This window comes from Bufo gargarizans, chromosome 2 (genome assembly GCF_014858855.1).
Source record: "Bufo gargarizans isolate SCDJY-AF-19 chromosome 2, ASM1485885v1, whole genome shotgun sequence".
Taxonomy (NCBI): domain Eukaryota; kingdom Metazoa; phylum Chordata; class Amphibia; order Anura; family Bufonidae; genus Bufo; species Bufo gargarizans.
The window spans coordinates 213,744,296-213,760,449 of record NC_058081.1 but is presented as its reverse complement, the minus strand read 5'-3'; the positions used below and the strand labels follow the sequence as shown (position 1 = coordinate 213,760,449).

Here is a 16,154-nt window from a genome sequence, read left to right as displayed (position 1 = left end):
AGAAATATGTTGTTTAGTTCTCTCTTTACATCATGTTTAAGCCTTCCACTTTCATTTGCACCTTTTTCATATGTACAACACCATGGAATGAATGGCCCTTTAATAATTATAATAGTAATATACCACAGATGAAAGGCCCTGGTATATGACGCTTTATAGCCATTCTGGAAAACATTTAGAGGCTATATACACCTTTGGGGACAATTTTTGTATTATTATTGCATTGTACTCATTTTGAGCAATTTATTTTACAATTGGGATTCCTTTTTTTTTTCCTGTACAGAGCTGACATGCACTAGTAGCACCCTTTGGATTTTCTGTTAGACCAGGAGCAGGCGGACTCCTTATGTCTGCTACATAACCTTCTAAACACTCATTATAGCTCAAGTCTTATCTTACTGATAACAATGTGGCTTAAATAAGTGTTTATGACCTCTTAGTAGTTTAGACAGAAGGGTTATTAGATGACCAGCACAAAGTGAAAGTACCAGTAACACAGTTAGAAAAACAGTTAACCCTTTGTGACAGAACAGCTCAATATTTTTAATAAAGGCCAATTGAAAAAATAAGGAATTATCTGACCTATCGGTAAACCCCTTCAGAAGCAGCCACGTTCTCTAGCACTCTTGTCCCGTTATCCTAATGATCTTCGTTTGCTGATCTTGACTTCAGCGATCAACCACTGGCCATGTCATTCATGTGCTTCCGCCACCTCATCGTTCTCTCCTCTCCCCATTCTATCTATTGCTCTTCTTTTTAGTTTATAGTACTCACGCCTGTAAAGTAAATTTGTAAGCCTGTACATCTTTGTAATGGGTTCTAGAACTTTGTGTTACAAATCTTTTTCTGTTCATGGTATGCAGCGCTGCCAAACTTTTCCTTTTAATGCAAGGAAAGACCACAGGGAGAAATAACTTGTCGATGGGAATAATAAAGGCAGCTGCTGAGAAACAGAGCACTGATGTAGCAAGACGAGAAGCTGTGCGTCTACTGTGGATTGCTGCATTTATGTACAAACAGCAGGGATTTCACTGGAGGAGAGCTATTCCCAGCTCTAACCCAGCATGCGCCAACTAGCATCGCAAGTGTAATTCATCCTAAATACCCCTAACCCCACCTCCCGGCTATCTCACAACTGCTTTAAAATGTGTACAATAACCATATGTTCATGTAACCAAGCGTCACCTGTTTAACTGTTCTTAGACGCTGCTTCTGAGAGCATATTATAGTGTACAGTATTTATAATGTGCTGTTCTTTTTACTTTTTGTTGCCTTGCTCTACTGCCCATGGCCCAGGCTGGATGATAAATCTGGATCAGGGATATACATATTTGTCTGCCTCTATACCAACTATCAGTTGTCTGACTTTGAAACAGAATTTAGCACCAAAATTTGGGCACAATTTTGCATCTTAGGCTACACCCCTTTCAACTAGCCCCATCCCCTTTTCGAGTAAGTTGGGAAGAAAATGTAGAAACCCAAATTGTGCCAATTTGTGCCACTTTTTAGACAGGGGCCGCAGTCTTAATTAAATATAATATTTATTTTCCTTTTTTCGTGGCTCTGATTTTCCTTTTTTCTTTATAACATTTACAGTGTAGTAGCTGAAGGCTGATATTTTTTCCTAAGCTTTGAAGTTTTTCATGTTAAAGGGGTTGTGCAGCCAGTACATATTTATGGCCTATCCTCAGGATAGGTCATCAATGTCTGATTGGTTGGCATCCAATCCCCTGCACTCCCACTAATCATCTGTTTGAAGAGGAGGCGGCACTTCCTCTTCAAGATTACACTCCATGTCACCCCCTCCTTGCAGCGGAGGCGCACTGTAATTACAAGCGCTCATCCCATTCAAAGCACTGGAACAAGCACTTGCAATTACACTGCGCTGCCAATAGTTCCGAGATGATGCACAGTGCAATTCCAAAGCGGAAGTGCCACCCACTCTTAAAACAGCTGATTGGCAGAGGTGTTGGAAGTTGGACCCCCACTGATCAGATATTGATGACCAGTCCTGAGGATAGGTCATCAATATGTACTGGCTGCACAGCCCCCTTAAAATGCTGTTTTCCAAAAATATCAGGACATCTTCTTTGTAGGCAGATTTAACTATTTGAAATAGTGGGGGCATTTTGTGTTTAAACCTGGATATGACATTAAGCTTCTGTGAAGGACCACACCATTTACACATCAAAGGCACATTTAAACCACAGCTGGCAGAATCCGTTTCTGATGACCCTAGGTACAGGTGCATTTATACATGTGCAGGACTCGTGGGATATAAACACATCTATCATTACTGCATGAAGACTGGAAATGATTGAGATGGATTTAAGTGATTAGCATCAATTATTCTTAAATTATATTCTGCTTCATATGAAATGCTGAATATGCAGTTTGGATTTCACCTTAAACATTAAGAGTAAATAAGTAATTTGGTCCTTCGTGGACATTGGGTTATGTCTTCTGTGGAGGAGTTGGACATGAGGTTTTTGTTGAGTGTAAGGGCTCATTCACATAGGCAGACAATAAGGACAATCATTGGTAATTGTTAGCTGATCCAATCATATATGCAGTACTAAAATGCATTGTTTGTCAGTAGGGATGTGCTACCGACAAACAATGAAACTTTATGGAGGAGCAAATGATTGTAGTAACTATCGTTCATCAGCTAAACAAGTTGTCATTGATTATTCAATTGTTGAGTGTATTGTAAATGGCAGAACCAGTGCAGTATATTAGTTATAATGGAAACAATGACCCGTTTCTCTTTTTGCTGTATCGTTTCAGATTTATTCAAGAGATTGAGCATGCCATTGGATTTGGACCAACAAAACAATGTCCCTTGCGAGAGTTTCTCACTATGTACATCAAGAACATCTTCCTAAATCAGGTATTAGCGGAGATCAACAAGGAAATCGAAGGCGTCACCAAGGTGTCAGATCCGTTGAAGCTGTTGGCTAATGCCGATACAATGAAAATTTTGGGAGTCCAACGGCCACTGTTACAGGTATATAAGAATGCTTTTCTAGTTAACAGTAAGGTAAGCAATCAGTGTGTGTGGATCAGCTCACCTGGTCCTCTTTAGACCCCATCCACACGTCTGTAACGTGTTTTACGGATCCGCAAAACACGGACACTGGCAATGTGTGTTCCGCATTTTGCGGACCGCACATTGCCGACACTAATAGAATATGCCTATTCTTGTCCGCAATTGCGGACAAGAATAGGACATGTTTCATTTTTTTCGCGAACGGAATTGCGGACCAGGAAGTGCGGGTCCGCAATTCCGTATCCGGGCAGCACATCGTTCTGCCCTATAGAAATTAATGGGTCCGCAATTCGGAACAAAATTGCAGACGTGTGAATGGGGCCTTAGGGTGAGAGAAAAAAAGCCTCCTAGTGCACGGACAAGCAGTTTGGCACCCAAACACGACAGTAGAGAACACTCTGAGAAGCATTTCTGCATGATCATGGTTTCACCAAAGGTTTAGGTCCCCTTTAACCTCTTAAGGACATAGGGCGTACAGGTACGCCCTTGTGCCCTGGTACTTAAGGACACAGGGCGTACATGTACGCCCTGTGTATTTCTGATCACTGCCGTGCGGCTGGCAGTGATCGGAACCCGGTGCCTGCTCAAATCATTGAGCAGGCACCTAGGCTAAATGCGCGGGGGGGTCCCGTGACCCCCCCATGTCGGCGATCGCGGCAAACCGCAGGTCAATTCAGACCTGCGGTTTGCTGCGATTTCTGCAGTTTCTGATCCCCGCGGTCCCTGACCGCGGGGATCAGAAACTTTAGGATTCCAAAAATGTTCCTGCATCCCTCCCCCCTGCACCCCTAAGTTATTTGAGCACGGTGGGAGGTGCAGGGGGAGGGGTGCGGGAGGCGGGCGGTGCGGTAGGCGGGATCGCGATCCCCCGCCCGCCTCCCCTTGAATAATCGTTGGTTTCTAGTGGGTATACCAGGGTGCCAGCACATTGCTGGCACCCTGGTATAAACGGCTGACATCTGTGCTGCGATGTCAGCCGTTTAACCCTTTCCATACCGCGGTCCGTACGGACCGCTGTATGGAAAAGGTTAACAGCGCAGGGAGCTCCCTCCCTCTCCCATCGGGGGGCTGCTGTGCCTTTGCAGCCCCCCGAATGGAGAGGGAGAGAGCTCCCAGGCAGCCCCCCCAGAGCCCCGTCCTTACCCTTCCCCGTCTGCGCAGTTCTGACCATAACTGAGCAGACGGGGAAGGTTCCCATGGCAACAGGACGCCTCTCAGGCGTCCTGCTGTCCATGGTGCTGAACAGATCTGTGCTGAAAGGCATAGATCTGTTCAGACAAAGTGTAAAATACAGTAAAGTACTATATATTGTACTGTACTGTATTATACAGACATCAGACCCACTGGATCTTCAAGAACCAAGTGGGTCTGGGTCAAAAAGAAAGTGAAAAAAAGTGAAAATAAAGTAAAAATCAAAAAACACATTTATCACTGATTAAAAATAAAAAAAATTAAATTCCCTACACATGTTTGGTATCGCCGCGTCCGTAACGACCTGATCTATAAAACGGTCATGTTACTTTACCCAAACGGTGAACGCCATAAAAATAAAAAATTAAAAACTATGATGAAATTGAAATTTTGCCCACCTTACTTCCCAAAAAAGTTAATAAAAGTGATCAAAAAAGTTGTATGTACTCCAAAATTGTAACAATCAAACCGTCATCTCATCCCGCAAAAATCATACCCTACCCAAGATAATCGCCCCAAAACTGAAAAAACTATGGCTCTTAGACTATGGAAACACTAAAACATGATTTTTTTTGTTTCAAAAATGAAATCATTGTGTAAAACTTACATAAATAAAAAAAGTATACATATTAGGTATCGCCGCGTCCGTATCGACCGGCTCTATAAAAATATCACATGATCTAACCCCTCAGGTGACCACCGTAAAAAAAAAAAAAAAAAACGGTGTAAAAAAAGCAATTTTTTGTCATCTTACTTCACAAAAAGTGTAACAGCAAGCGATCAAAAAGTCATATGCACCCCAAAATAGTGCCAATAAAACCGTAATCTCATCCCGCAAAAAATGAGACCCTACTTGAGATAATCGCCCAAAAACTGAAAAAACTATGGCTCTTAGACTATGGAGACACTAAAACTTTTTTTTGTTTTAAAAATTAATTCATTGTGTAAAACTTACATAAATAAAAAAATTTGTATACATATTAGGTATCGCCGCATCCGTGACAACCTGCTCTATAAAATTACCACATGATCTAACCGGTCAGATGAATGTTGTAAATAACAAAAAAAAAAAACGGTGCCAAAAAAGCTATTTCTTGTTACCTTGCCGCACAAAAAGTGTAATATAGAGCAACCAAAAATCATATGTACCCTAAACTAGTACCAACAAAACTGCCACCTTATTCCGTAGTTTCTAAAATGGGGTCACTTTTTTGGAGTTTCTACTCTAGGGGTGCATCAGGGGGGCTTCAAATGGGACATGGTGTCAATAAAACCAGTCCAGCAAAATCTGCCTTCCAAAAAACGTATGGCATTCCTTTCCTTCTGCGCCCTGCCGTGTGCCCGTACAGCAGTTTATGACCACATATGGGGTGTTTCTGTAAACTACAGAATCAGGGCCATAAATAATGAGTTTTGTTTTGCTGTTAACCCTTGCTTTGTAACTGGAAAAAAAATATTAAAATGGAAAATCTGCCAAAAAAGTGAAATTTTGAAATTGTATCTCTATTTTCCATTAAATCTTGTGCAACACCTAAAGGGTTAACAAACTTTGTAAAATCAGTTTTGAATACCTTGAGGGGTGTAGTTTCTTAGATGGGGTCACTTTTATGGAGTTTCTACTCTAGGGTTGCATCAGGGGGCTTCAAATGGGACATGGTGTAAAAAAAACAGTCCAGCAAAATCTGCCTTCCAAAAACCGTATGGCATTCCTTTCCTTCTGCGCCCTGCCGTGTGCCCGTACAGCAGTTTACGACCACATATGGGGTGTTTCTGTAAACTACAGAATCAGGGCCATAAATAATGAGTTTTGTTTTGCTGTTAACCCTTGCTTTGTAACTGGAAAAAAAATATTAAAATGGAAAATCTGCCAAAAAAGTGAAATTTTGAAATTGTATCTCTATTTTCCATTAAATCTTGTGCAACACCTAAAGGGTTAACAAACTTTGTAAAATCAGTTTTGAATACCTTGAGGGGTGTAGTTTCTTAGATGGGGGTCACTTTTATGGAGTTTCTACTCTAGGGTTGCATCAGGGGGGCTTCAAATGGGACATGGTGTCAAAAAAACAGTCCAGCAAAACCTGCCTTCCAAAAACCATATGGCGCACCTTTCACTCTACGCCCCGCTGTGTGGCCGTACAGTAGTTTACGGCCACATATAGGGTGTTTCTGTAAACGGCAGAGTCAGGGCAATAAAGATACAGTCTTGTTTGGCTGTTAACCCTTGCTTTGTTAGTGGAAAAAATGGGTTAAAATGGAAAATTAGCCAAAAAATGAAATTCTCAAATTTCATCCCCATTTGCCAATAACTCTTGTGCAACACCTAAAGGGTTAACGAAGTTTGTAAAATCAGTTTTGAATACCTTGAGGGGTGTAGTTTATAGAATGGGGGCATTTTTGGGTGGTTTCTATTATGTAAGCCTCGCAAAGTGACTTCAGAGCTGTAGTGGTCCCTAAAAATTTGGTTTTTGTAAATTTCCGAAAAATTTCAAGATTTGCTTCTAAACTTCTAAGCCTTGTAACATCCCCAAAAAATAAAATATCATTCCCAAAATAATTCAAACATGAAGTAGACATATGGGGAATGTAAAGGCATCACAATTTTTAGGGGTATTACTATGTATTACAAAAGTAGAGAAACTGAAACTTTGAAATTTACAAATTTTTCCAAATTTTTGTTAAATTAGGTATTTTTTGGTGCAAAAAAAATATTTTTTTTTACTTCATTTTACCAGTGTCATGAAGTACAATATGTGACAAAAAAACAATCTCAGAACGGCCTGGATAAGTCAAAGCGTTTTAAAGTTATCAGCACTTAAAGTGACTCTGGTCAGATTTGCAAAAAATGGCCTGGTCCTAAGGTGTAAAAAGGCTGTGTCCTTAAGGGGTTAAAGGGGTTATACGGGAATTTAATATTGATGGCATATGCTCCAGATAGCTCATCAGCATACAATCAGTGGGTGTCCAACTCCCCTGCCGATCAGCTGTTTGAAAAGGCCACTTCTCTAACCAGACCTCCGGTGAGCAATGCAGTCTCTTCATTGATTTGCAGGCACAGCATTCTACATTGTACAGCGGCTGTCCTCGGTATTGGAGCTCAGCCCCATTCACTTGAATAGGACTGAGCTGCGCCTAGGCCATGTAACCGATGTGTGATGATGACACTGGCCTAGGAATAGGCTTAAGTGCTCACAGAACACTACAGCCCCTTTCCGAATGCTAATAGACAAGGTTGCCGGGAGCTGGACCCCCGCAGATGTGATATTGATGAACTAACCTGAGAACAGAATCCAGGCTTTATGTGTGGGGACATTGTCAGTTTTCTAGAATTATATATATGTAAAACAATCCCTTCAGGCAAAAACTAAAAATGAATCCCTTGACCAAAGTCATGGAGCTGTACATGCTCCCAAAGTGTATTCACTTGAGTGGTGCCATTCCAGAGATTCCTTGCTTTGCTCTACTAGGCCGTAGCTGAAGCCTATGCTGCCTTAACTTCAGAGCAGTGCTTTCCTGAGCCACTTCAGTGTAAGAACTATACCCAGATATTATCACATAAGGCTACAATGATGACTACTCCCCTGCAGGATACTAACAGGACACCAGTGATGATGAGGCTGGTAGAAAGTGAGGATGTAAAATGACCTCAGGTTTATGTTTCTCAGGTTCCATGACACATCATTCACACTTGTTTCACATTTTCTCTTCTGAGGGGCTTAGCTATGTGCACCACCTACTGACATGTATGTACTGAGGGGTAATTGCTGTACAGCAGACTTCCTTTATTGGCTTTGGTGTCATGGAGCCACTAGATGCTACAATGTGGAAAATCAGTAGTAGCAGGAAATAAAAGGGAGCAGAAAGTAAGGTGATGGCTGATTTTATTTTATTTTTTTGTATTTTTGACCAGTGATCCTTTAAAGTTTACCTTCACAGGAACTAAGGAGCCGACACTAGTTAAAACCATAATTTAAACACCATTATTCCTGGTTTTACACTTTTGTGCAGAAAGCATTTTCAAGGCATTCTCCAGACCAAGATTTAGCTGCCAAACTGCTGGATGGTGAAACATTCATCACTCTTTAAAAAGCTAATCCATGAAGTTCTGAATTCAGTTTTCGTGCTGAAGTTTTAGGTGCTATAGCACTATTAACTGCCACACTGCATGTGTAGTTCTGCTGAGACTGACCTAGGAACGCTAAATAAGATCTTGATTCTGTACCCCCCCTTTTCCCCTGATGTGCCACCTAATACAGGTATAATGAGCTTGATGAGTGTGCGCTCATAATGGAGCAGACCTTCGTGCCAATGGATTCCAGTCAAGCTTTGAGATGTACCAGTGGTGGTTATAAGTTTTTGGAGTGTGAGGGTGAGCCAGAATACCCAGACAAAACCCATGCAAACCCAAGGAGAGCATACAATCTCAATTTAGATATGTTACCTTTGGTAGGATTCAAACCAAGAGGCCCAGCACTGCAAGGCAACAGTGGTAGCCACTGCACTGCCTCTTCAGTATAATTACCACTGTGGGATATATTTTGTATGTATATCATATAGGTATTTGTACAAATTCTTCTGCTAACAAGGGATTTTAGCTGAAGTGATCACTAGAAGAAATGTCCACATACTTTTGGCCATATGAATTATTTTCCCTGATTATAAATAATAATGCTAGATTTCTTGTACTTGCATTCCGAGCAATTTAGCAAATTGATAAAAAATATTTTATTGAGATTACCTCTGAACCAACCGGATGTAACTTTTAACCAACCTACTAGAAAATGAATGATTTACTCATATTGCAACACTCAAGATGACACTACCTTAATTTGTATATACATGAAATTATGTATTGTCATTTTGGCTTTTTATTGACATGGGGGAATTCATTCTTCATCCATCTGGATTGGGACTGCTGGTTGTCTACCTGTTCACCATATGAGATTTTCTGCCTCGAATGGTTGCCCATATACTATATTTGTCAGCTAATGCAGCCACAATGTATTAAGATCTTCCCAGTCAGGTGAAGAAGACAATGTTTTCATAATGCTATGGTGTTCAGCAAAACAACGCTGAACGATCTTCTGTCTGATATATTTTGATGTCTCTTTTTTTAAGCATTAAATTGCAATATTTCAAGGGTTTTTCGCACACATTTCTTCCCAGCTGCAGTTCAAACTCGCTCTGTGTCGGGTTAAAATTGTGCACTTGCCCTTCTCCATTGCCCCATGAAATGAGCACCATTCAGTGACAGCTTGGACAGTACACTCAACATGGTGTTTCCACTGTAGAACATTTCCCTGGCAGTAACCCACGTTCCCCTCTGATCGACAGACTATGCCCGCATTTCTTCCTAGGCTGACACATTGATTTTCTTGTCTCGGTGTAAACCCGCGTGAGTTCTCATTTCTGCACATTCAAGCACTAATGTTGGAGCAGGTTGTCAGCTGAAGTAGTGATCAATAGTTTCCCTCAGAAAAGTTTTGGCTATAAAAGGTACTTGTTCTTAACCTTTGCTCCACTGATCTACTCATGATATAAAAATGTAATTTTCTTTCACTCACACAGTACAGCTTACATAATTTATGAGAAAATCCTTTAAAAGGTCTTTGACACATGGTGTACTATGGACCTGCACAGAGGATCTTTTACTCGGTTTCAACAATGATATATAACATGTTCTCATACAGTTTTGTTGTACAGAATGCAAGAAAATGTAGAAGTAAATCCGACCATTATTTGTGAGGGATTATGTCATTTGTGACCATTGTAGCGGGAAGAGTTAATATTTGAGACCTAGTTAAAATCAACTTAGTTACTGTCACCTAAATTCCTAGTAAACAGACAATTGGGCACGGTGATTAAAAGAGGCTTCTGCTGCCATGTGTTTCTTATGGTGCCTTTTTTAAATAAATACCGGTAACTGTGTGAACCCTTTTTTTTTTTTCTGGGATTTTATTCCCTATGGAGAAGGACATGTCAAAATACCCGTGGAAAAAAGAAAACCAAACACAAAAAGTATTTAGTATGCTGCATAATTAAACAAATGATAGACAGCCCCAAAAATGCCATCTATTTAAGAAAAACACTAACAAAAAATGCTTGTGTGTCCCGTGTTTCATATTTCCCATAGACTTTTAACTATAATCTCAAGCTAGCATTTTTACTAAAAAAAAGCATAAAAAACCACGGATGAAAAAAAAAAAAAAAACACCACTAAAACCTCCAAAAGTTCACAAAAACACCACTAAATACCTACGTGTGAGCCCACCCTTTGGTCCTTTGCTCACCTCTCTGGGTCATTTGGCTCCAGTCTGCTTTGGTGTGAATTTGCTTTTTACATTTATGAATCTGTGTTTGTTTTTCTCGTTCTCTTTTCTGATGCCATCATAACATCTGCCTGTACTTCGCACTAACTAATGTCTCGCTGCCTCAGTGTTTGCTTTCTCTCTGAGGCTGACTATTCTGGCCTGCTGATGTGGCACTGTAATCTGAAACTCCTGCGTGTGCTTGCGTCTACTGTTGCTAATGCAGAATACTCCAGGTGTAGAAACCTGGTAACTGTCTTTGTGGAAGTCCATTCCTTCTTTCGGGGTTAAGGATGAAGAACACACTTTTCCCTAGACTCCGATCCCTGGTCTAGCCCTAATACAAAACTGATATTTTGGGTCTTCAGCCTACATTTTTGACAAAAATAGAGATCTGGCAGGGAACACGGCAGGGCTGTGGGTCACAGTTTCATTTCTGTTCTCCAAAACCCCTGCAGATAGACATATATTTAAAGCATAACATTCTGGCTTAGTCAACTTCCATGGTTTGATGTTTGCTTTCTTTTGTTCATTTTTCATGTCACTATATTTACAAAAAAATCCGAAAGTCCTGTAGTTTTTTCACTGGCCACTAAGACTAATAATAGACTGATCTATTCTATGAAGATCCCTTATCAGCATTCATGTCATGACAGGCAGGTTTACCTGTATATAGATACCACCGGATCCACCATTCACAGTAGTAGGTGATTGTCAAAGCTCATCTCTTCTTTCCTTGTACATTGACCTCTGTACAGGTCACAGAGCATGGCTAGAAGACTCTCCCATAGAAGTCACTGATGTCACCTCCTGACTATTGTGTCTATGGGCCATGTGGTTGCTGTTAACAGCAGCTTTGGTAAGATGGCTGCCTCCATAGTCATGTACATAACATAAAATAAAAACAATCAGCAATCAGAAAATAAAGCCAGTTTATATAGTGGACGGTATTGAAGTAATATGCGAGAAGGAACTTATGATTTTCCATGATTTGCATCTACAATAAAGAAGAAGCAAATTACAAGGCTCCAAATGTTTTTGTCCATGTGAGCAGATGGAATTAAAGTAATTACATTTAGATTGCAGTATATGACCCATATTAATGGAATTATCAAGGTGCTGCTAGTAGAATATTGCATGCTGTTTTCTGAACACTCCTTAGGGTATTGGTGGGCTGCTGACATGGAAATGTCAACTCATTGACCTGCTGCCAGTCATCGTTCTGGGACCTGAGCTACATTTGATCTTTTTTTTGTAATAAGCTCTCTTACAATAGAGATCCAGCTGTCATTCAAATGCAACTCGGATAGAGAGGAGCACAGAATGTGTCGCTCACATCTCCCATCTCCATTCGCTCTAATCTTAGATACGCAGCTGAGAGAAAGGGCGTCTCCTTTAAATGAAGCCTGACATCGCAACTGACCAGAGTTGATGAAACTGCAGTTGAAAAAGGCAATCTAAAACCAGGAAAATTTGATTTATTTTACACCTGCATCCGGAGAAATATTTGTAGGAAGAAAATGAAGCTTCGTCTTGAACAATGTGTTGACCTAAGATGAGAAAATTGATTTGAGGAGTGTTTGTAACTCTGCGGAGTGAGGAGGGTGCAAACCGTTCAGTGTAGCTTTGGCCAATCGGTCTTTTAACCCACGGCTATTAAATGCAAGCAAGTATGCCCCATCATATCATGCGCTGTGTACTAACACATATAATATTCATCTACCAGTGTAGAGATTTAGTTTAAAATATTAAGCTTATATCCATATTCAGATTTTAAAACTCTGGACTTGTGAATAACCAATATGAGCAACTTTATATAGAAAAACTATCTATTCGAGGGCAACGCTACTGTTTCAGAACCCAAATTTCTTAGTTAAACCAGTGTTTTGTTCAAAATCATAAAATTTTTGCTGACTATACCTAATTTTCTTATTCTGACATCAGAAAGCAGCAATAATATTGAACTGTCCCGACACTCTGGCTTGTATAAGTGGAGTGTCTATACCTTTTATAACTTAGAGAAGTGGAGCCCTTCTTCTGATGTAGTCCTGGATAGTTCTGGCTCCTGACAAAGGTCACTTACTCTCCTCTTAAAAACCCATCCACCCGAGTGCCAATGCTCTAATGGTCCTCCATCGTTCTTGGTTTACATCACAGCACCACATGCCATACATTCTGGCACTCCCATTGTGGCCAGTGATTGGCTACAGCAGTGACATGCTGGTACAGCAGAGGACCATAGGACCATCTGTGCTGGAGCGGCATTTAACCACTTCAACCCCGCTAGCTGAAACCCCCTTAATGACCAGGCCACTTTTTACACTTCTGCACTACACTACTTTCACCGTTTATTGCTCGGTCATGCAACTTAACACCCAAAGGAATTTTACCTCCTTTTCTTCTCACTAATAGAGCTTTCATTTGGTGGTATTTCATTGCTGCTGACATTTTTACTTTTTTTGTTATTAATCGAAATTTAACGATTTTTTTGCAAAAAAATGACATTTTTCACTTTAAGTTGTAAAATTTTGCAAAAAAAAAAACGACATCCATATATACATTTTTCGATAAATTTATTGTTCTACATGTCTTTGATAAAAAAAATAGTTTGGGTAAAAAAAAAATGGTTTGGGTAAAAGTTATAGCGTTTACAAACTATGGTACAAAAATGTGAATTTCCGCTTTTTGAAGCAGCTCTGACTTTCTGAGCACCTGTCATGTTTCCTGAGGTTCTACAATGCCCAGACAGTACAAACACCCCACAAATGACCCCATTTCGGAAAGTAGACACCCTAAGGTATTCACTGATGGGCATAGTGAGTTCATAGAACTTTTTATTTTTTGTCACAAGTTAGCGGAAAATGATTATTTTTTTTTTCTTACAAAGTCTCATATTCCACTAACTTGTGACAAAAAATAAAAACTTCCATGAACTCACTATGCCCATCACAAAATACCTTGGGGTGTCTTCTTTCCAAAATGGGGTCACTTATGGGGTAGTTATACTGCCCTGGCATTTTAGGGGCCCATATACGTGAGAAGAAGTTTGAAATCAAAATCTGTAAAAAATGACCGGTGAAATCTGAAAGGTGCTCTTTGGAATGTGTGCCCCTTTGCCCACCTAGGCTGCAAAAAAGTGTCACACATCTGGTATCGCCGTACTCAGGAGAAGTTGGGGGATGTGATTTGGGGTGTCATTTTACATATACCCATGCTGGGTGAGAGAAATATCTTGGCAAAAGACAACATTTTTTTATACAAAGTTGGCATTTGACCAAGATATTTATCTCACCCAGCATGGGTATATGTGAAATAAGACACCCCAAAACACATTGCCCAACTTCTCCTGAGTACGGCGATACCACATGTGTGACACTTTTTTGCAGCCTAGGTGGGCAAAGGGGCACACATTCCAAAGAGCACCTTTAGGATTTCACCGGCCATTTTTTACAGATTTTGATTTCGAACTACTTCGCACACATTAGGGCCCCTAAATTGCCATGGCAGTATAACTACGCCACAAGTGACCCCATTTTGGAAAGAAGACACCCCAAGGTATTCCGTGAGGGGCATGGCGAGTTCCTAGAATTTTTTATTTTTTGTCACAAGTTAGTGGAATATGAGACTTTGTAAGGAAAAAAAAAAAATCATAATTTTCCGCTAACTTGTGACAAAAAATAAAAAATTCTAGGAACTTGCCATGCCCCTCACGGAATACCTTGGGGTGTCTTCTTTCCAAAATGGGGTCACTTATGGGGTAGTTATACTGCCCTGGCATTTTAGGGGCCCATATACGTGAGAAGAAGTTTGAAATCAAAATCTGTAAAAAAATGACCGGTGAAATCTGAAAGGTGCTCTTTGGAATGTGTGCCCCTTTGCCCACCTAGGCTGCAAAAAAGTGTCACACATCTGGTATCGCCGTACTCAGGAGAAGTTGGGGGATGTGATTTGGGGTGTCATTTTACATATACCCATGCTGGGTGAGAGAAATATCTTGGCAAAAGACAAAAAATTTTTATACAAAGTTGGCATTTGACCAAGATATTTATCTCACCCAGCATGGGTATATGTGAAATAAGACACCCCAAAACACATTGCCCAACTTCTCCTGAGTACGGCGATACCACATGTGTGACACTTTTTTGCAGCCTAGGTGGGCAAAGGGGCACACATTCCAAAGAGCACCTTTAGGATTTCACCGGCCATTTTTTACAGATTTTGATTTCGAACTACTTCGCACACATTAGGGCCCCTAAATTGCCATGGCAGTATAACTACGCCACAAGTGACCCCATTTTGGAAAGAAGACACCCCAAGGTATTCCGTGAGGGGCATGGCGAGTTCCTAGAATTTTTTATTTTTTGTCACAAGTTAGTGGAATATGAGACTTTGTAAGGAAAAAAAAAAATCATAATTTTCCGCTAACTTGTGACAAAAAATAAAAAATTCTAGGAACTTGCCATGCCCCTCACGGAATACCTTGGGGTGTCTTCTTTCCAAAATGGGGTCACTTGTGGGGTAGTTATACTGCCCTGGCATTCTAGGGGCCCTAATGTGTGGTAAGTAGTTTGAAATCAAAATGTGTAAAAAATGACCTGTGAAATCCGAAGGTGCTCTTTGGAATGTGTGCCCCTTTGCCCACCTAGGCGGCAAAAAGGTGTCACACATGTGGTATCGCCGTACTCAGGACAAGTTGGGGAATGTGTTTTGGGGTGTCATTTTACATATACCCATGCTGGGTGAGAGAAATATCTTGGCAAAAGACAACTTTTCCCATTTTTTTATACAAAGTTGGCATTTGACCAAGATATTTATCTTGCCCAGCATGGGTATATGTAAAATAACACCCCAAAACACATTCCTCAACTTTTCCTGAGTACGGCGATACCACATGTGTGACACTTTTTTGCAGCCTAGATGCGCAAAGCGGCACAAATTCCTTTTAGGAGGGCATTTTTAGACATTTGGATCCCAGACTTCTTCTCACGCTTTCGGGCCCCTAAAATGCCAGGGCAGTATAAATACCCCACATGTGACCCCATTTTGGAAAGAAGACACCCCAAGGTATTCAATGAGGGGCATGGCGAGTTCATAGAAATATTTTTTTTTTGGCACAAGTTAGCGGAAATTGTTTTTTTTTTTTGTTTGTATTTTCTCACAAAGTCTCCCTTTCCGCTAACTTGGGACAAAAATGTAAATCTTTCACAGACTCAATATGCCCCTCACGGAATACCTTGGGGTGTCTTCTTTCTGAAATGGGGTCACATGTGGGGTATTTATACTGCCCTGGCATTTTAGGGGCCCTAAAGCGTGAGAAGAAGTCTGGAATATAAATGTCTAAAAAATTTTACGCATTTGGATTCCGTGAGGGGTATGGTGAGTTCATGTGAGATTTTATTTTTTGACACAAGTTAGTGGAATATGAGACTTTGTAAGAAAAAAAAAAATATATTTCCGCTAACTTGGGCCAAAAAAATGTCTGAATGGAGCCTTACAGGGGGGTGATCAATGACAGGGGGGTGATCACCCATATAGACTCCCTGATCACCCCCCTGTCATTGATCACCCCCCTGTAAGGCTCCATTCAGACGTCCGTATGATTTTTACGG

At 40.6% G+C, this 16,154-nt stretch overlaps 1 protein-coding gene across 1 annotated transcript in view; it reads left to right on the top strand.

Annotated features, from left to right (window-relative positions):
- The window catches only part of EXOC4 (exocyst complex component 4), a 499,321-nt gene that overhangs the window by 321,192 nt on the left and 161,975 nt on the right, over window positions 1-16,154 (top strand). The window contains exon 11 of the mRNA XM_044279994.1: window positions 2,788-3,007. Within this exon, the coding sequence (XP_044135929.1) occupies window positions 2,788-3,007 (220 nt within the window). The remainder of the gene's footprint in view (window positions 1-2,787; window positions 3,008-16,154) is intronic.